This window comes from Anomalospiza imberbis, chromosome 12, assembly GCF_031753505.1.
Source record: "Anomalospiza imberbis isolate Cuckoo-Finch-1a 21T00152 chromosome 12, ASM3175350v1, whole genome shotgun sequence".
Lineage (NCBI taxonomy): Eukaryota > Metazoa > Chordata > Aves > Passeriformes > Viduidae > Anomalospiza > Anomalospiza imberbis.
In genome coordinates, this window is record NC_089692.1 from 4,934,157 (window position 1) to 4,954,209 (window position 20,053).

Consider the following 20,053-nt stretch of genomic DNA (forward strand, 5'->3'; position numbering starts at 1 on the left):
GGACTGGTTGTAATCCCAAAACTCCACCCCAAGTGTTACCTTACTGGCTGTTCTGTTGTACCCACCCCCTGTTTTGTGAGGCTTTATAGTCCCGTGCACAGCGGTGATTGGGGTTCTCCTCATCCTGGCTCCTTTGACCTTGCTGGAGTGGTGTTCTTTTTGCATCCTGACCTCTTCAATAAACTGGTTGGAACTTCAAGACGTGGAGAGTCTCTTCTGCTTCTTCACCCAGTCCCTGCCTTGCTGCCTTGGAGCGTTGCTTCTCAAGCTAGAGCTGTGAGAGCTCTAAGGTTCTGTCGGTGGCTTCACCCCAGCCAGGGCAGTTCCCCACTCTGGTCACTGCTCCAGAGCATCAGTGAGCTAGCCCGGGTTCCAGCAGGCAGTGGCAACAAGGTTTTTTAATGGACAGTCCTGACAGCTTTCATGAGTCCTCCAGTTCCGTACAGATAATCCATACAGAACTTAATGGCAAAATTCACAAGACTTTCTCTTTATTTATGAGAAAAGCAATGACATTATGTTAAGAGTTGTATTTAATTTGCCCAAAGAGGGAGAGCTGCCCAGCGTTGTTGTATTAAGTGTCATACAAGTGATCACAGCTATCAAAGCTCTGAGACCTGCAGCAGTTCCTCTGGCTCTGAAGCCATGGCTCCACTGAGATTCCTGTCTGCATGGATCATTCTTGCTGTTACTCATCTAAGCACAAGTAAAATTCATCCCTGACAGACTATGAAGAAAATACTGCTTCTTGGGGAATGTATAAGATAGACTTTCTCTATATTAAATGTGTAAATACGTTTTTTTCTCAGGTATGTATGACACCAATTTCTACACTGTGAATTTAAAATCTTTTCCATGATGATCCCTAGAAAAGTCTTCCCAAGTACCTAACTCCTGGAGTAATGTGTCTGTGTGCTCCCAATATGTATCTAGAGGTCTCTTGGAGTGTGTGAGCCCTGTTCCTGTTTACAGACACCTGCTCTGGGGGAATATCTCTCTGTGAAGCCTCATTCAGAGCTTGTTGTTTTTCTTCCTCCATGACATTCTGTTCTGACACAACCTTGTCACCAGAATCTCCTCATGGAGTACCCCTTAATGGCCATACGACATTATAGAATTACAAGAATGTAAGACAATTTGCAAGATTTTGCAGAATTGAAGCTTATGGAAACAATGGTGATAGGTTCAGGCATAGCTGCAGTTTTGTTCTAGGGCTTCTATTAATTTGATAATATGTTCAATACCATTGCTCTGCTTTATAAAGTGAAAGATCTTGTCAGGGAGGGAAGGGGTCCAAGGAACTGAAAGCCAACCAGCTTTCTGTACCCCTGGAAAAATAGCAGACTTCTCATATGAATAACCATTAAGCTGCATCCATTTTCCTGTGGTTTGAAAATAAGGGCAGGACTTGATTGAATATCTGAGATTATGGGTTTAACCTTTAATGAATCAGAGCAAAAATACCTCTCTAGGGTCCTGTAATTTAGAAAGAACTGTTCCATCATCTGTGAACAGCCCCTGTAAAGTGAAATTTGGTATTCCCCAAAGCCTCTGGAAAATTCCCTAAGCAGACAGGCAAAACTACAGCCATGAATTCTCTTGCACAGGACAGTTTGGTGGATTTTATTGCTTCCCAGATCTTTAACTACAGAACTTTCCTTTATAAGTCTTCATTGACCTTTCATAACCCTGAGTTTGGATTATATTATTTTTTTCTATTCCTGATGAACTAACTGCAGGTTTATTTTTTAATTTTAAAGGCAGGTAAGAACATAGGAATACAGCTGAAGCTGCTGGGAACTTGAAGCATGAAAATACTAGAAATTCACCTCTTATGTCAGAGTGAAGGCATTTTACAGGAGTGACATTGTGCATTGACAGAACATTCCCAGGCCTATGAAATTAAATGTTTACTGAAAATTCTTTTACTATGCTTTAATTTTTCAAATCTGACATTCTGACAGCATGTGGCAGAGTAACTAATGGTAGCAAGGAAAGCATATGGTTTATGTTTTTTATGATTGTGTTGTCCTGTGAACATGAGATACACAAGAACACAAATTTAATTAAGATTTGCCTGAGTTTTTTGACAAATTCAGCTGAGCTGCACCAACCACACCAATGCAGCATGTGCTGGGAAGAGGTGCTCTGCAGGCAAAACATGCCTGAGGGGCAAAGCCATATCAAAAACACAAGAAACAAACCCTTATAATGACTTGCTAGAAAAAAAACCTGATTTGTTCCCTTTTCATGAAAACAACCTCTGAGACATGAAGCTGTTACCGTTTTTGTAAAACAGGAGGAAGGATGACCCACCTGAGAAGCTCGGATAGAGCTGCTGTTCCCTCCCACTGCCTGCATCAGTGGTGTGCTGGCATTGATAAAAATTCAGTGCTCAGAGGACAGAGCCAATGAACCCCACTACTGAGCCTGCAGATGACATTTCTCTCTGCCACTGTTGCTCAATGCTGAGCCTACCTAGTTTTGAAGAAAGTCTCATATTTTTGGTGAGGTAAAAAAAAGCCCAACCTCTGTCTCCATTTTCACAGACTTAAGAGACTTACATTCAGGCTGTCTGTGAAACTTCATAGAAGAAGAAAAACTTCTCACAGCTCATCTAGAACTTGAAAGAGGTATTTGCTCATTCCACCGATGTTTTACACTCTCCATGTGAGACAATTCCCTCCACTGATCTCCCCCAGTGGTCCTAATTTCAGCAGTGAACTGTTGCATCACATAAACCAACTGTGTGAGGAGATGTACAATAACTTCTGGAGAAGGTCTTATGTCATATGCAAAATCTCTGAAAGCAAGTGACAAGTGTTTAGGTTATTACAAAAGGAATGATAACTCATTCTTTTATACATTTTTTGTATAAAATATAATTTCTTCTATTAGAAGAAATGCTATAAACAACCAGCCTCAGAAGTGTGCTATCATTGCTACTCAGTAGCAGTTACCTGGAAAGTTTTTACCTTTCTTCCCTTGTTGCTATAATTGCACATCAGGAAGGCTATAGAACAGAGCTGTAAAAGGCTGCCACTAGCAGGCCCCGAAAACATGGGAACAAAGACCTTGCTGAGGTGCTGTGTCTGGAGCTCGTGCTGTGTAAGAGGAACTGGGGAAAGGTGGGGCTGGAAAAGCGCATCATGGGACACGAGGGAGGTGTGGAACCATGAGACAACTGTTCTGGCAGATCTGAGTGGCATGAGCTGCCTGCTGGATTAAAATGTGTCAGTGGAAACCCCAGCAGTGCAGAGGCTGTGCCAGGCACACCAGGAGGGCTGGTTTTGGTTCTGGTCTGGAGAGGAGATGCTCTGGTTACAGTCAGACACTTCTGGGAACTCTTTGTTGAAGGGCAAATACACACCACAAGTACCTTTGGCTTAATTCAGGTCATGGTGGAATAATCAGGATGATCCATTGGGGAAACCTTGCACGAAGAATGGCAAAATTCTTCAATGAATGACTTTCTCTTTCTGTGAGATCACTGTAGCTCTCCCTAAGCCTCTGGAAGTACTGTAGATGTACACACAGCAGCTTCACTGCTATGAGAAGCAGGATCCTTGTCTCCTTCCATGAGCAAAGTCTCCATAAACACAGTTGAAATGCTTCCTGCAGGTGATAAAACTCAACAAGGAACCCCTTAACTCTACTCCTTCATAGTATAGCTATGTATTTGTGAGCTGCCTTCACCACCAGCAGCATCCTCTCTGAGTTAATAAAAATGGAAGCAAGTTTATAAGTGTTATCACCTCCAAAAGGTGTTTAATGAGAGTGCCTTTCCTAGCCTGTGACCAATCCCAGTAATCCCACTGCTTCCTTGGACCAGGCACTGCACAATGCATAAATGAGCAAGTGCATCCATACTTTTTGCCTCAAGGTTTTCATCAGGTGTGAAAACCTACTCATGTGCTTAAGAAGAAATACTCCAAATAAAAAGCATGAATGTGTATTTAAAATTGTCCTTCTGGAATTAGCTCAGCCTATTTGTAAGAATTCTTGCAACTTAGCACATGCTTCATCTTCAGCTCAGAGTGTTAGCCAAGTAATAATCAGCACTCAGCAAGAATTAGAAAGCCAGTTTGTCACAGTGGGGTCATGGGGAAGATTATTCCTGCTTTATGACTCCATTTATAATAAATATTCCATAGCCTGTCATGGGAAGAATCTAGAACATATTTATACTTCCAGTCTCCCTTTTCACATAAAATTTATCAACTTGTCTGGTAAATTCAGTAGGAGCCTATTCCCTTTTGCTACTTTTTGCATGCCTCCTGCTTAGGAGAACCAATAATCTACATCAGAGTGCAACAGAGATCTTGTCTGCCTTTGAAAGTTACTGTGGCACAAATCTAGATTAGCAAAGGTATTTAGGTATTTCCTTTCAAGATAGAATATAACTGCATAAAACTTCTCAGAGTCAAGTCAAACATCTGATGCACTCACCTCATATTTAGGCTGCTTATTACCATCTGTTGAGGTATCAAGATTCAATTTCACAACATCATCTTACTCCTGTCCCAAGTATTTATTGCCAGATAAGTGTGGGCTTGGGAAATTAGCCTACATTGCAGTGTAATGCCTTTGTCGTCCTCCTTCAGAAACACCTGAAGGAAAATCCAGTGCATTTCTCAGAACAGAAACATTCTCTTCTCTGAAAAAGGCAACAGGAAACGTGAGCTGTGTCTCACTACGTGGCAATGAGACATTTGACTCTTCACAGCAAGAAACCAGTGTAACCCAGAGTGGGTGGCTCCAACAGGACACCCCCACACCCAGATGGTCAGAATGCAGCAGAATTTAGACAAAATTTCCCTATGTCCTCAGATTCCCCAGGGAAGTATGTCAAAAGAGCTGGTTGTGGTATTTTACACAGACCAGGGACTCCTCACACCAGGCATACCCGGGAGAATATTTGGAGAATAGTATGTGCCAATGCCAGTCTCCTGCCTGGTGTAGCCAGATTTGGAAGACAGTTTGAAGAAAAGCTCTAGGTTCCTTTCTTTTTTACTCTGTAAATGTTAGCAGCACTGTGGTGATGACACAGTTTTAAAAGTAAAATAACAAAATAAATCAGACTGAGGAATGTGTTATAATTCAAGACCTCGACCAACGAAATGTTATAAAAAGGCAGGAAAGAAAACACGTCAGCAAAGATTTCAACAGGATGGTATCTCAGATAGGCTTAGAGCATGGAATTGACCAGACAACAGGAAAAGCATGAAGACACAGGTTGCACCTGTGTCCAGTCTAAATATATAATGAATATCCAAATGCACATTGTTGAAACAAATTGAGTACAGACAGCTATTTCTTTTTACAAAATATATGGGAACGATCATGATGGAATTACTCTTTCCAGAAAAAAGCTTCAAGGAACTTCCAATTGTACTACAATAAAATAATTGCTTAGAGAGGGAAAAAAAAAACCAAAAAAAAAAAAAAAACCAGAGTTTTTTTTTTCTAGTAAGAAAGTCTCTAATCTTACTTTTTTTTCTCCTATAATTTTTATGCAAACAGCTTCACTGAAGTCTGTTGCATGAAGAAGCTTTCTTAAGTGAGTGGAAAATGGTAATAAAAAAGCTAGTAACATAATTAAAGCTTCACAAAGAAATATATTTGTCTTGAGATGGTAAATGAGAGGTCTGTCTTGAGAAATAACTTGCATATAATTTTTTCCACACCAGCATAGCAGTTGCTGCAAGGGTTGTGCAGCATATCACAGATGAGCTGATTCAATGCCTACTCAACAAGTAGAAACATAGATATCTATATAACAATGTTTCATAAAGCCTTTTTATTTGTTCAATTAATATCCACTCTGTTACTTTTATCCAAGAAGGATAAAAATATTTAATGATACTGGCTATCACTGTTCTAGGCCATGTTAATAAAAACAAATCACTAGAGAGATGCTTCCCTATGCAGTATTCATTATAACTGCTGTACAGAGGGAAAGAACCATCCAGAACTTGTGATAAGGTTGCCCAGCAGCACCAGCTGTGTGTAACTCCAGCTAATTCAACTCCAGCACGTTGTGAGGACACAACAAAGTCAAATAACTTACTTAAAGTAGCTTCAGAGATTTAAACCCCACTTTTCCAAAACATCCACTTCACAGAAATGTTGTAAACCCTTTTAATGTCCCTGCCCTAGGAGATCAGATGACACAGATATGCCCAAGTAAAAATGCTTGAGCTGACACCTGGTGCTGTTTGAGCAATGTACAGACTGCTAACAACTGTAAATGACAGAAACAAAACAAATAAGAGGCACAGATAAGACCTAATTATATTTATTATCAAGAGACAGGCTTGAGATATCAGTCACACAAACTGGATTCCTTTCAAACAGTGCCTGAGAAAGCTTTAAAAAACCCCAAAACAACCAAAACCTAAATGACCAAACTAAGAAATAAAGGATCTTTCCATCTCATTTGTGTAGTCTGCAGTTCACAAGGACAGCAAGTAAAGTTCATGTTTCAAACCCTAGATAATTTCCAATCGCACACAACATGCAGGGGTCCATCCAATTGCTTAGAAAAAAAAATAAACCTAGTTAGATAAAACCTTGCATCTTGTTATGAGAGAACAGCCACAAGTCCACTTTGGTCAACAGTCAACATGGACCAAGAAAGAATTAACACAAGTGTCATGGTTTGACACTGGCGCAATGCTAGCACCCCCATGAAAATGCACCTTCCTAAATAATTGTGAGATGTGATCAGGAACAGAGCAGAGCAGGCCTAAGCTTAATAACAAAGAGAAAAAACTTTATTAACTACTACTATAAAACACAGACACTAAATCCTGGATGAAGACTTCCCAAAACACTCCTCCTCCTCCCACTTAATTTCTAAACAAACCTACAGTGAGACACCACTCAGGATCCTGATCAAGTTGCCACCCTTCAGATAATTAACACTCAGTCCCTCAAAGGAGAGAGAAGTCTCTCTTGCACCACAGACTCCCCCAGGAAACACAATTGCTACCTTTGTGTCTCTATGTCACACATGGCAACCGCCCAGAGAACATCTGCCATGGTGACACACTCTTTTCTGTGACACAGTGCTCTCACCACCGTGCATGGTCAGACTGCTCATAGGGCTCCTTTTAAGATGCTTTACTAAAGACTAAAGAAAAACAACAGTTCAGTTTATCATCTTAGGACTACAGTCCCCCCCCATTTCCCCCTGAAGTTGAGGTTCCAACAGCTTCTCTTTCTTGAAACAATAGTCCCCCCCATTTTCCCCTGGAACCGAGGGTCTAAAAACAGAGATCTTCTTCTTCCTTTCTTCTTCTCTGAAAACAGAGGGCCTCTCCACACTCTCTTTTCTTCTTCTCTGAAAACAGAGGGCCTCTCTACACCCTCTTCAACTTTCCTCTGTTCTCTCTAGTCTTCTGTTAGTAGCCACTGAAACAGGTCTCTTGGCCCACCACTGCATCCCCCTAAATGCAGTCTCTGTTGCAAGAGAATTTGGTTCAGTCTATGGCTAACAAGAAAAGTCCAGCTACAAGCCACTCTATCATCTCCTCCTACTCAAAAATTTCCTCTTCCAACATCTCAGATCTCAGACTGTCTCTCTCCTGCTTCAAATCGAAGAGGAGTAATATTTTACAATGCCTTAATTTCCTAAGAAAAGGTTAAAAATTCAGACTCCCCGGACGAGATGGCTGAAATCTCTGCCCAGAAGCCAATTCCTAAGGCTAAGGCTGGGCACCTCCACCCCCTTCTCCTTCTCCTCCGCTGGCAAAGTTACTGGTGCCGTCCGGACTCTTCTGTCTCTTCCCTCTGGTAAAGGGGAACGACAAAGGCATCTCCGCTGCTCTCCACCCTTCCGTCTGCAGGAGCTGGCTCGGTTCCAGTCCTTCTACCCCTCGGCTCACCTCGACCAGGCCACATGGCTTCTCCTCCCCCACCCAGCCCGTGGCTGGGCAGGGGAGGTCTGCACTGCACTCTGACCGGAACCAAAGAGAGCGAGCTCTTGGGAGTTCTTACTTTTAACCCTCTGTGTTCTCAAAAGCATGTCCATACCTTCAGTGGTCACTCCAAGTGCCAGTATCCAAACCTGACCACTGATTAGTTTGACCCAACTTCCTTAAAAAAATTCACTTCCATGTCAAACCACAACAACAAGTCAGAGTCACTGAATAAATGCAAAAAATCCATCTTGCCCTGTAAGAACTGAACAATAAAAATTTTACATTTTTTCATCAGTTCTGGGAATTTTGTTGTGGTTCATGTGATCATTTCTGTCAACACTAGGCAAAATATTAATTTGTGTAGATATGTCTAATTAAGCAAGTTCACATCTTAAGAATTTTTTGATTGCAATAGGAATGGCAAACTAAAATCTGCATCATTTAAAGTGTGTTTTATACTGAACTTAATCTTCTTGCAGTCACTTTTTCCTGCATGCTGTGCTTCATCTCTTGAAGTGGCTATTATAGAACTTACTTGTCTCTGAGAAAATGTTAGATGCCAAACTAAGCAACATGTCTGGAACACAGCAATCATTTTAACCGGCCTCCTCAAGTGCTTTGCCATCCTTGGAGCCATTCTTCCAGATTTCCACAGCTTTGCTTCAGTCTGCAGTTCTGCTAAGGACTGTCCTCACCATTAATCCAAATTCCAGTTCTCTGCACAATATTATCACAAACACAATATTAGCAATTAAAACTCAATTTCAAGAAACAGATAAATCCCACATTAGAGATGGATAAATAATATATGGGCTTCAGTGAGCTCCTAGGATCATAACTTTATGCATAAACAGCTCTTTTCAGTAACTGCACAGCCTGTTTCTTTCCATCCCTTAAACCAAATGAACATTAGAATGGTTTCTCTACTCCTTAAGAATATTGATTTATTTGTTCCCATTAAAAAAAAAAAAAATCATTCTAACTTCAAGTTGCTCACAGTGCCAACAATCACCTGAATGCAAACAGCCGAGCCTCAAGCCAGGTCTGGGAAATGTCTCTCAAATAATCAGTTTATAAGTGTTTTAAGACAACAGGATTTTTGAAATACTTCTGAAAATTTTAGATAGGTATTAAAATAGTGTTAGTATAACAAAAAAACTGCTTATTTTTCTGAAATGAAGCACCAAGGGCTGAGAAAACCACCTCAAAACATGAGCGAGACAGTTTCCGGAGAGTTTTTAAGAGAACGGTTGAGACATTTCCATGCAAAGCAAAAATCAACTTCAAACAAAGAAATGATAACTTTTACTTCAGTCTACATTTTTTAGAACTTTTCAACCTTTACCCTAAAACACAAAGAACTCCCACTGAACAGCTCTCCTTTATAAAAATGTGCAAATAAGCATTTACTGTAGCAGTTATACCACTCTATTAAAATGAGTGGTGAAGCTGGCAATAATGTTTGCACTTCAAACCACAGAACAAACTTCCTTTATTTTGTTTCATTCAAGAGTTACTTTTAGCGCACTCATGCGCAGACACTAAACTCCTAAATGTTTGATTCTATGAAGCAAATAACAGTTAAAAAAGCCTAACCACAAATTTAATTAGAATGGTGAAATGGCTCCAAAGGAGGCGCAGTGGTCTGCTGTGACAAACCACAGACCAGGGGAATCCACAGGAGAGTTTAACCCAGTGCAAATTACCCAGCTGAAAAGGGCAAAGCTGAGGATGTCTTCAAGGAATGCACAGCTAACAATTACAGAAAGTTGTTGGTTCATTTTTCAAGTGAGTAAGAGTATGTTTAGCTGCTGCATAAAGAAAAAAAATACAAGATCCAGCTGCAGTTTTATGGTTCTTCTCCAAGGCAGGATGGTACAGGTGTAGAATCCTATGAAATTGGTTGTATTCCTTTGCCTACAGAAGGAAAGTGGCTGGTTTGCTTGGCCGATGTTTGGTGGTTTCTGTAGAGTTTTCTTTTTCCCTCCCCCCCTACTCCCTCTCTTTTAAGTGGAGAGATCAAATTTAGCTGGACATTTTATTGGAACTCACAGGGCTTGGCTCAAACACCAGTTGTTCACTCAGTCTGATTCTATTCAAATCCCGGGAAGTTAATATTCCCTTTACAGTTTATCACCTGCTGTCAGAGCTCTGGTGCCTCCTCACAGCTCCCAGGGTCTCCTTCAGTCCCAGGGGAAAATGCAGCACCTCCTCTCTCACTTCGTCTGCACTGCCTTTAATTCTCAATACACAGAAACACAACCCACCTCTGCAATCACAGGTTTCAACTTCAAGTGGTTTTTATTTTTCCTTTACATGCTTTAGAGCCATTTTTTATTTTTTTGCTCATATCACAAGGCTATCTGGAGTGGTAAGACCTGTGATTCCACTCACCAGGATTTGTTGTATACCTCTGTGTTTCAACCCTCCTGTTTATGATGAGGTGAGCAACATACAATTTTATCTTATAAAACAAATCCAGTCAAAGAGTCAGGTCTGTGACACAAAAAAAGGGGCTTTTATTGACTTGCAGAAACCTGGCAATGCAGGCTGAGTGCAAAATATTGCACAGGAAATGGCTTAAAGTTCCTTTACATGGTAGTTGTCCTTGTTCTGGGTTTTCTGACATGTAACTAAATTTCATCTTACCAGCATTATTTTAATAATCTCTGGTGTTGCTGTTCTGCACAATATATTTCTTAAATTCCCTCTGGCTTACCTGCAGGAAGGTGAATACAAACAATGTTCCTATAAAAACCTTTGCTGAGATCACTACTGTCCCCAAAGCTTTAGTGCCACCAATGTTACTCTGGAGAGTAAGCGTGCACTTGTTTCCTTGGAACACCATTCCCAACCACATCCCAGGACAGCACAGCATAACCCTCTCCCATCAGGGAAAAGCTAGGGCCCCTATCAGGGAGCTTTTCTTTAGGGCACTCCACCAAACCTGTTAAATTGTGTTCTTTATACTCCAGCTTGTTTTTTCATTTCCTGTCCTTTAAAAATACCCAAGTAGATTTACAAGCTCTTTTGTAATTTTTTCAGACCTATGTGGGGCAAAAAAGCAATCAATGCTCCTATGGAACAGTGCTAATAAGGTGACTATTCTACGCATTTACTATCTAGTACATAAAACTGTTGCTTTGTGTGTTCTATATGTAAAACGCACCTCATGTCAGAGAACTCTTCATGTTGGAAAAGCCCTCCCAGCCCATGGAGTCCCAGCTGTGCCCGATGCCCACCCTGTCCCCAGCCCAGAGCACTGAGTGCCACCTCCAGCCCTTCCTGGGACACCTCCAGGGATGGGCACTCCAAACCTCCCTGGGCAGCCCCTGCCAAGGCCTGAGCACCCTTTCCATGCAGAAATTCCTGCTGCTGTCCACCCTGAGCCTGCCCTGGCCCAGCCTGAGGCCGTTCCCTCTCCTCCTGTCCCTGTTCCCTGGGAGCACAGCCCGACCCCCCGGCTGTCCCCTCCTGGCAGGAGTTGTGCAGAGCCAGAAGGGTCCCCTGAGCCTCCTTTTCTCCCGGCTGAGCCCCTTCCCAGCTCCCTCAGCCCCTGCTGGGGCTCCAGCCAGGATAGAATACTAGTGCTGTGCAAAGAGCAATGTAATAGAGCTGACATAGGTGCCTTTATCCCCACGTTTTAAACTTTCATAAATACTTGTGGAAATACTCTTCAGAAAGCACCAAAGTAAAGTCAGTCGTAAAAGTGACAATCTCCTTTGAAAATCAGCGAGGCCCCGGCCCGGCCCGGCCCGGCCCGACGATCGGGTTCCGCGGTTGCCGGGTAACCGCGAACGCGCCCACAGCGTCTGTGACGGCGCGGCGGCCTCAGCTGCCCGGAGCTCGCTCCTGGCTGGTTGTTCGCAGCCCGGGCGCGGTCAGGCGGCTGCACTCGGCCATTCACCGAGAGAGTTGTTCGCGGAGCACTGGTCTCTGCGAGCGAGTCCTGAGAATTCACAGAGCACTGGTCTCTGCGAGCGAGTCCTGAACTCGCAAAGCATTGGTCTTTGTACAGGATTTTTTCCTGAATTTCGTTTGAAGGTAAAGACTGACTCAAGCTGTGCTTTCTGGTTTTGTCACGTCTGTGCTCTAAAAGAGAATGCCAAAGGGAAATACAGGATGGGATAATGCCACTCTTCAGTTCGGTGGCATGTCCAGCTGAGTGGATGAACAATATATAGTCTACTGATGGTGCTTTTTCCTCACTGAAGGAATGCAACTATATGCAATGCAATTTACTAAATATGCTAATCTATATAATTTTTTTCTCTATAATATTTACTTAAAGTGTTTAAAGGTGAATGAGTTCTGTTCAAGTTTTGGTGGGTTGCTATGATCTGGTTATTAAAATTATTAACGAGATGCCCCTGAATTAAGGTGCAAAATGAGACCATATGTCAAAGTCGATAGTCTGGGTTTTATGTAACAGTAAATGTGAGGAAGAGAAACAGAAAGAAATAGAAAAGGGAAGGAGGGGGCTGGGAAGAGGGGAAGAAAGAGAGTAACAGGGACAGATTTAGTAGAAAATACCACCATTCCATGGATCACATCCCATCCCATGAAATCCTCTTCTGGTCTTCTCTGTGGTGAGGTCTCACAACACATAAGACCCCAATGGATTAATGCAGATTTGGGCAAGGTGGGACTGCCCAGGTACCTCCCTGGGGTGGGGCAAGTTGGACTCTGTCTCTTGCTCCTTTTCAATAATGTAAACTCTTGAGCACCAGTATATCCTTGGAGTCTGCCTTGAACTGGGTTGTGGATTTTCAGGTCTGCTGTGTTACGTGGCATGCCACGCAGCCATCTGGTGCAAGGCCTCAGGGATGGGTCTGGGGGCACTTTGGAGGTCTTTGATGGGTTATGACAGCCCCTCAGCTGCCCCTCATGGGAATGTGCCCTGGATGTGGCCTTCTGGGGGTGGGGGTTTGAGAGCTGAGCCAGTTTGTATGAGGAAGGATGGGTGTCCACTCCCTCTTACCAGAGGTGACTCCACACACCCAAAATTTCCTCCTTCCCCTCTGTTGATGGGAGGTTTGTGTGCAAACCTGGCCTCAGCAGACGAGTCTGTGGCTATGACTTCCCCAGCCTGCAGGCAGACAGAGCTGATTTTCAGGACAGCTGCTGTGTTTGGCTTTGTTGTGGGTATAGTTTTCTCCCTCAGCTTTGCTCACTTCTCCCCAGACCTGAGCTAATAGGACAGTTGTGTCACCTTTATTTTGTCTCAGGTTCCCTTAGGTGATTTAACTCACAGTCCCAAGTTCCAGCCAGGAGGCATTTTCAGGGAAGGGTGGGCTTGGGTGGTCGCAGCTTCTTTATGCAGTTTTGTCACAATGGGCAAAAAGTCCTTTATCGCAATATTTAAGCCATTAGCCGTAACATTCCAGTCTCTCACAAGTCCTGTGAGGAGCAGCTGAGAGAGCAGGGATTGTTTAGCCTAAAGAAGAGGAGGTCCACTCGAGCTATTTTTAAGTAATATTTAAGCTACAGCTTTGTCTGTACTAACTATTATTAATGTTCAGCTTTTTAGCTCCAGGTTTCAGTATGAGCCGTCTTTGAATTGCACAATATGGCCATATAGTTAAAAAAAAATCCAGCTAGAGGCCTAACAATACTAGCTACTTATGCCAAACAAGCACTTAGCTACTTTCAAATCATATAACATTTTTAGCACCAATATATCCCTTGAGTCTGCCATGAATTGGGTTCTGGATTTTCAGAGTTCCATTGTTGCTCTTTCCAGTTTTGTTGAGGCTTTATCGCTCATCTGCGACATCCTCCTTCCAAAATGGCTTCTGGATTCCCGAGAAGGACACCGACACCTCGTCTTCTGCTCAGGGAAAGACTGAAGCCTGATACTGTGAGTACCCACTGGGGCTGTGTTAAGGCTGGAAACTGCCCTCGTGTCCCTCCTCTCCCTGCCCCTGTTGTCAGCAGCCTGTGAAGCTGCAGACCCCCTCCCCACCTCTTTGTGCCCTGCTCCTGTTGGTGGGGGCTGTCCTGGTGCCGTAGGGAACAATGTGTGATGTTTCAGGGACAGTCCAGCATCCTGCCTGGCTGTGCCACTGGAGCCATGTTAAGCCAATGTGCAGCTGAAGCCCTGAGCGTGTGTTCTGTCCCTTTCCCTTTGCCACAGCAATTCCTCCTGTCAGGCTGGGCACTCACCTGTGCTGCTCTGACCAACCTGCCCTTGGGCACCTGGGCATGTGGGGGGGAAAGCTCAAACTCTGCCCAAAGCCTTGAGAGACACGGCTGGTCCCAGCTGGAAGAGCTTCCAAGCCAGCTGTTCTCTCTCATCTCCTGTGTGGGCACAGATCCAGCCCTGCAGGCAGCACTGGAGTCAGGGCCACAAAGGTCCCTTGGTGTCTGGAGCTCACTTGACTGAAGATGCCCCACTGCTGAGGCTCTGTCAAGGAGATCCCTCTGTTTTCTTCTGTGGAGGGGCCTGTGAGCCCAGAGAGACAAAACAAATGCTAATGAACAGGGAGAACTAAAACTTGGGACACATTCCTGTGCACCTCACTCTTGGTACAACTTTGCTTTCTTGCTTCTCTTGGACTCACCCAGCAGTGCTATCTCCTCACTGTGAGCTTTGAGTGTTGTGCAGGGATGGAGTTAGGGGAGTTCTGAGAGCTCCTCCCCACTCTGTGAAAAGGTCACTGCCTCAATCCAATGAGGAAACAAATGCCCAAAGAGCAGAAATCCCCAAACATGTCACATCAAATCACTGAGAGATTAATGGGACAGAGCGATGTGTATTGCACTCTGTATTATTAATTTATTGGTGCTAAGTATTTCAGCAGGTAACTTCTAGGGCTTCCAGAACTGTCCTAGTGCCTTGTGATCCCAAATTATTCACCAGTGCCACTTGTTCAGGAAAAGCTTTTCTGAAGCTTTTCTGAACAAGCACGTCTCTGAGGCTCTTGCTGGTTTGTTTATGTTTTTTCTTTTGCCTTTCAGCTGCTTCCCTCTACGTTCCAGAGGAAGAACTTTCTCAACACAAAGAAGGAGGCCAACACTGGGGGGAGTATTCTGCCCAGAATTGGCAGCCCATTTCTAGACATGAGTGAGACTGATCCAAAGGTAGCCTTTTCCTGCTCTTTTCCTTTGAGGAGGGTGTGTGCTTGTGACAGGCTTGCCTCCAGCAAAATACCTCAGTGTCCAGGTCCTGCTGTCATTGCAAACTGCTGGTAGTGGTGGACTGGGAGTCCTGATCTGCACTAAGCCAACACAAATAACCTCTGCTGAAGCTGCTGGGGTGTGCTGGAGTGTAGCTGACAGTGGGGGGAAGGCTAGGGACACAAAGGCACAAAATTGCCATTTGCCATTCTCCTGCTGAAGGAGCCGCCTCTTACTTTGGTGTGGTCACCATCAAATGCTCGGGGTCATAGGATTCCCTCCAGAGTGGCAGCGTTGGCCTTTGAAGGCCGAGGAGCTGCAGTAATTACTTCAGATTTAACAAAACAAATTGCATAATTGCATTCATGCTCTGGGTTGAAACAATGTGTTGGACCCTGACAGGGTGTTAGATTTTGCAGGCTGCCAGATGTAAAGGAGACTCGCCTCCCCTTCCCTTTCATCCTACTTCCTTTTGGCCAGGTCTTCAACCCTGTCCTTCTCCCAGCTCACAGCAACACCCAACAAACCAACCTGAACAAATCCAAACCACAAACAACACATAGAACCAACAAATTCCATTCTTTCACATAATAACCTTTTGGCCTCAGCCAAATATCACCTCATCTTTCTCACCTCTTCTGGTGCTGTTCTCTTCTTACTCATGCCTAAGTTCTAGATCAAAAAAGATATTTGCAGTTGTGTGGGCCTTAGTTTCCCTGTCTCACAGTAAGGGACATCCCAGAATTGTTTCCCATATTGTCTGACATAAATTCTTGGGGTTTACTTACTCCATGAGTGCTCAGTCAGTGCCCCAGTAGGCACAGGGCTGTGCTTAAGGAAAGTGCTGCCTGGCACTCTGGAGTAGGAAACCTGGAAAAATACATGCCAAAAGAGCAGCTTGCCTTGAGCCTGCTCTGAGCTGATCAAGCAGCTCTCGATCAGCTCAGAGCAGAGGTGGGTGAGCTACTGTTCCCCCAGTGTGGGCTGGGCAGATGTGCTCACCCAGAGTCTGTTCTTCACTGGGGATCAGTGTAAGATTGTCCTTCATGAACCTTCCTCCCAGCAGCTGAACCTCTCCCTGCTCTCTCTCGCCTCTACAGCTGTCACCAGTTGCCCCGAAACAGAGCTTGTTTCGGGTGTCCCCACCAGAGGTGGTATTTCAGAACTTCATCGCCCCTGAGGTCTCTGAAATGGCACTGTCCTTCATGAATAAGGACAAGGTAAGTGCTGGCACCTGGAGCATAAACTCTGTGCTGGAAGAGGAGAGTGGTGTAATTCCCAGAGTGTACAGCAAAGCAAGTTATCTGCTGCAGCACATCCAGAAGAAAATGTCTCAGCACCTTTGTTCTGCAAGATGGTGGAAATCTTCCTGTGCTGGGAATTCTCCCCTGATTTTGGCCATGCGTTGATGGTATCTATCCCAAAGGAGTTTCCTTCTCTTGAAAGCTCTGGATTGATAGGAATGTTGAGGGCTGTATAGTTCTTACCTGCTCTCAGGCTTTGCCTTGAGTGTATACAACATCCTGTGTCTCCTTGGTTAATCTTGGTTCCTGGTAGGAATCTCAGCCTGTTTGGCTCCCTTTGTGCAACTCACAGTCAAAGCTCAGGGGCTGAGTCTTCCCTTTATGCTGGAATCACTTATCATTAATGGCATTGGCACTGCAGGAAGTGTGCTCTGAAACAGCCCTGGAATCAGGCTGATGTAGCAGAAGCAGTGGAAGCCTTTAGGTGCCACTTCAGGCTCCTGCTAAGCTTCATTCAGCTCTGCTCAGCTTTTCCAAAAGCAACATGGTGCTCTGCTTTCCCTTTGGAGAACCACAGCACATCCAAAGCCATGTGCTCCTGGAGGTTTTCACTTTCACTTGTGATTGTTTTGCAGTTTCCCAAGAGAGTTGAGAGAAGAAAAAGTTGAAAAATGTCACCAGTTGTGTTCCACTGTAAAGAGGAAAATGGAGACCATTTGAATTTCAGTCAGGGAAACATTTTCTCAAATGAGCCTTGTGCTAAGAGTGGGCTGATGGGAAGAGACAGGAGGGAGTCAAAATCATCTGGGTTAGACTTCTGGAGAGCATTTTGGTGCTCAGGGGTTGATATCTATGTGCTAGAAAATGCATGTTTGCTGTGTCTGTGTATCCCAGAGGGCAGAACCTGGCCTGCTGGCTGCAGGCAGGAATGCCCAGCAGCCCAGCTTGCCTGCACAGGCAGCAAGAACCCCTGGAGAGCCAAGACTGGCTTTTAATACTGGAACCACACTGTGAGTCAGTGCTGGTCATGTTTCTCCAGGCAGAAAGTGCCTTTGAAGCCCATAGTCGATAGGTACAGCCTGTCTGTGTTTCCATCACTTTTGGCAAGCTGATTGCTCTCATGGTTTTATGATTCTTCCTTGCTGCTTTACTGCCCATTTAAATTCTCTTTGCCATCTCCTTGTTTTAGGGATTGTGTTTATGTGTTCCTTCTTTTGCTTTTCAGGTTTGCTTTTATTCCCACTAAGGCCACAGTGTTTGGTCTCCTGTCTTGCTGCTCTGCCTGCATGACTGTATCCCCAGAACGTCCCTACCCAAACCTTATCTGCTAGAAGAGAATTCCTTCCCCCAGGATAAAGTACTGTTTTGCCTTCAGGCAGCACATTCCCCCTCTGGAACACGACTGCATGGCTGTGTGTAGCAGAAGCCAGCAGGTTTTTTGGCCTTGTTGAATATGCAGATGACTTGGTTCAGGTGCTCTGTCTCCATCCTGCTGGTGGGCCCTTCCTTCCCACCAGGCACTGCCCTACTGCCCCTGGCCAAAATACTGGACCCAGACAGAAGGAATTCAAGTTCACCCTGGTGAATTATGTGCCTGTACCTCCACAGCTGAAGGTGCTTTGGAAAAGGGGTCAAGGACAGATGTCACCAGGGCATGGACAGGTCTTCTCTCGTCCTGTTTCCACAAGTGGCAAAATCATCGTTTCATGTCTTTCCTGCAGATTCCTCGGATGGTGAAGGTCTGCATGGAGAGCTCACCTTATTTCCAGCTGGCGTGCCCCAGTGATGTGTACCATATTGTGCCACCAGGCGCATCTGCCCGTGTGCGCATCCGCTTCACCCCTGACGAGAACAAGGTGAGACTGGAGGAGCCAAAACAGAATTACCTCCAAAGCCACTGTTTTCCCTGCACCCTGGGTACAGCCCATTCCATGCTGTGAGCTTGGCTCCAGGCTGTGGGCAGGCAGCCTGCCGCCACTCACAGCTTGGCACGTGCTGTCAGGCACCGCACCCGGGCCTGACAGGCTGTGCTTCCCCTCCCTGCACATTCCTGAGCATCCCCAAGGGAAGATGCAGAGGGAACTGTATGAAAATGACAGAGGGATGTTGATAGATGTTCGGCCATCTCTAGGTACAGTGGAAGGGCTTTCATTATTACGGAAAACACTAGAGGAACAAAGAGGTCAGAGAGCTTTCCTCCTTCCTGACTGGCAACAGCTTCCCTGCCTCACCCTGGGCTGGAACAAAGATGGTGCTTTTTCACACCCTCTGTTCTCCAGCCTTGCAGCTGTGCTGTCCCAGAGCACAGCTGACCATGATACAGCTGCAGGGCCAGGGCAGAGGATGTGCTGTGCCCGTGAGCCCAGCTTGGCACAGGCACACTGGGCTCTAGGTGCCCTCAGCCAGCAGGAGGTTGGTGAGCTGCAGGGGACTCGGACACCTGCCTGAAAGAGCTCGTGTAGGGCAGGCACAACCTGCAGGCAGAGCTGTGAGCCCAGGGCCTGTGGCAGTGACACTGCTGTGGCTCTGTCTTCATGCCTGTCACTGTGGTGGCTCTGTCAACTGGCACCCATTCCGTGCCAAATCTGCTTTTGTGGGGAGGTTTGAGCACCAGTGCTGGGGGCCTGGCAAGTCTGATCTCAGTGCTGTGATCCAGAGGCTTGTTGATAACAGAAGGGTTTGGGACATGGCATGGAAGGGAGGAAGCCTTGCAGGGAAACAGAGAGAGGCTCTTTCCAACAGCATCCTGCTACCTCTTAGCACTGTTCTTCTCCTGACTTGGTTGGAGAGGCAAAGTTAGAGGGGAGTTCTGAGCCAACTGATGTTTCTACACCAGGCCAGAGGTGCAGGATCTCTTTGGGTGCAGCTGTTTCCTCATCTTCCTTTTGCTGCTTAGAGTCAGTTTAACCCTTTGTCCTATTCTCATACAGTGGGTTTATAGAAACCTAAAGAGGAATGTCCTGTGCTCCCTAGCAGCATGTTCCTTAGAAGGAACTTAGGAATTATTTAAATCATTAAAATTTAGAGTAAAAATTACGGTGTTATGGTGGCCTAGGGCAGTTCTTTGTATGATTCAAGTGACACAAGAGCTTAATGCCACTGAGATAGGTTTTGCAAAGTGCACTGGTGGCTTTAAAATGTGACATATTAGTAGAACTTAGTGTTCATTTTAGGGTGGAATAGGTAAATTGATGCCATTGATGAGTTATAGGAAATGGTTTTTCTTCTGCCTTGGGGATGGCACTAAATGCCCTGAGAGAGTTTCTTTGCCTGCAGGATTATTCCCACGAGCTCGTCTGCATGACTGCAAAGGGAAGGATAGTTGTGCCAATTCGGGCCATTGGTGCCCGAGCTATCCTGGACTTCCCTGACCAGCTGGACTTCCTGAAGTGTCCAGTCAAGTACAGCACCCAGAAGACTCTGCTGGTTCGCAACACTGGTAACCTGGAAGCTCATTACCAGCTGAGCACCCAGAGGTGAGGCAGCTCATCTATCCTTGTGCAAAGGATACCACCCTTGGGTGATAACAGACTTGGGAAAGAGCAGCAAAAGGAACCAGAGTATCGCCACTGCTGCCTTGCAGCCCTGGCTGGAAGTGAGCAGGTTGGATGGCACCTGCTCTTGCTTTCAGTGTTCCTAGCAGGATGCAGCCTTTGAGCTTTCTCTGTCCCAGATTTCCTGGAGGGTGCTGGAACATGTTAGTAGCTGGCTTGCACCCTCCTGAGCACAAGCAGCTTCTGAAATGCTTACTCACCACTGTCAGCC

General features: G+C 45.0%; 2 protein-coding genes across 2 annotated transcripts in view; one reads left to right on the forward strand and one right to left on the reverse strand.

The window, feature by feature from the left end:
- The window catches only part of PDCD5 (programmed cell death 5), a 279,491-nt gene that overhangs the window by 13,746 nt on the left and 245,692 nt on the right, over positions 1–20,053 (reverse strand). The gene's annotated exons all lie outside the window — the stretch shown is intronic.
- LOC137481157 (hydrocephalus-inducing protein homolog) overlaps positions 12,399–20,053 on the forward strand; it is a 67,652-nt gene continuing 59,997 nt past the window's right edge. The window contains exons 1-3 of the mRNA XM_068202676.1: positions 12,399–13,785; positions 18,010–18,144; positions 19,565–19,764. Of these exons, the coding sequence (XP_068058777.1) occupies positions 13,714–13,785; positions 18,010–18,144; positions 19,565–19,764 (407 nt within the window). The 5' untranslated portion in view covers positions 12,399–13,713. The remainder of the gene's footprint in view (positions 13,786–18,009; positions 18,145–19,564; positions 19,765–20,053) is intronic.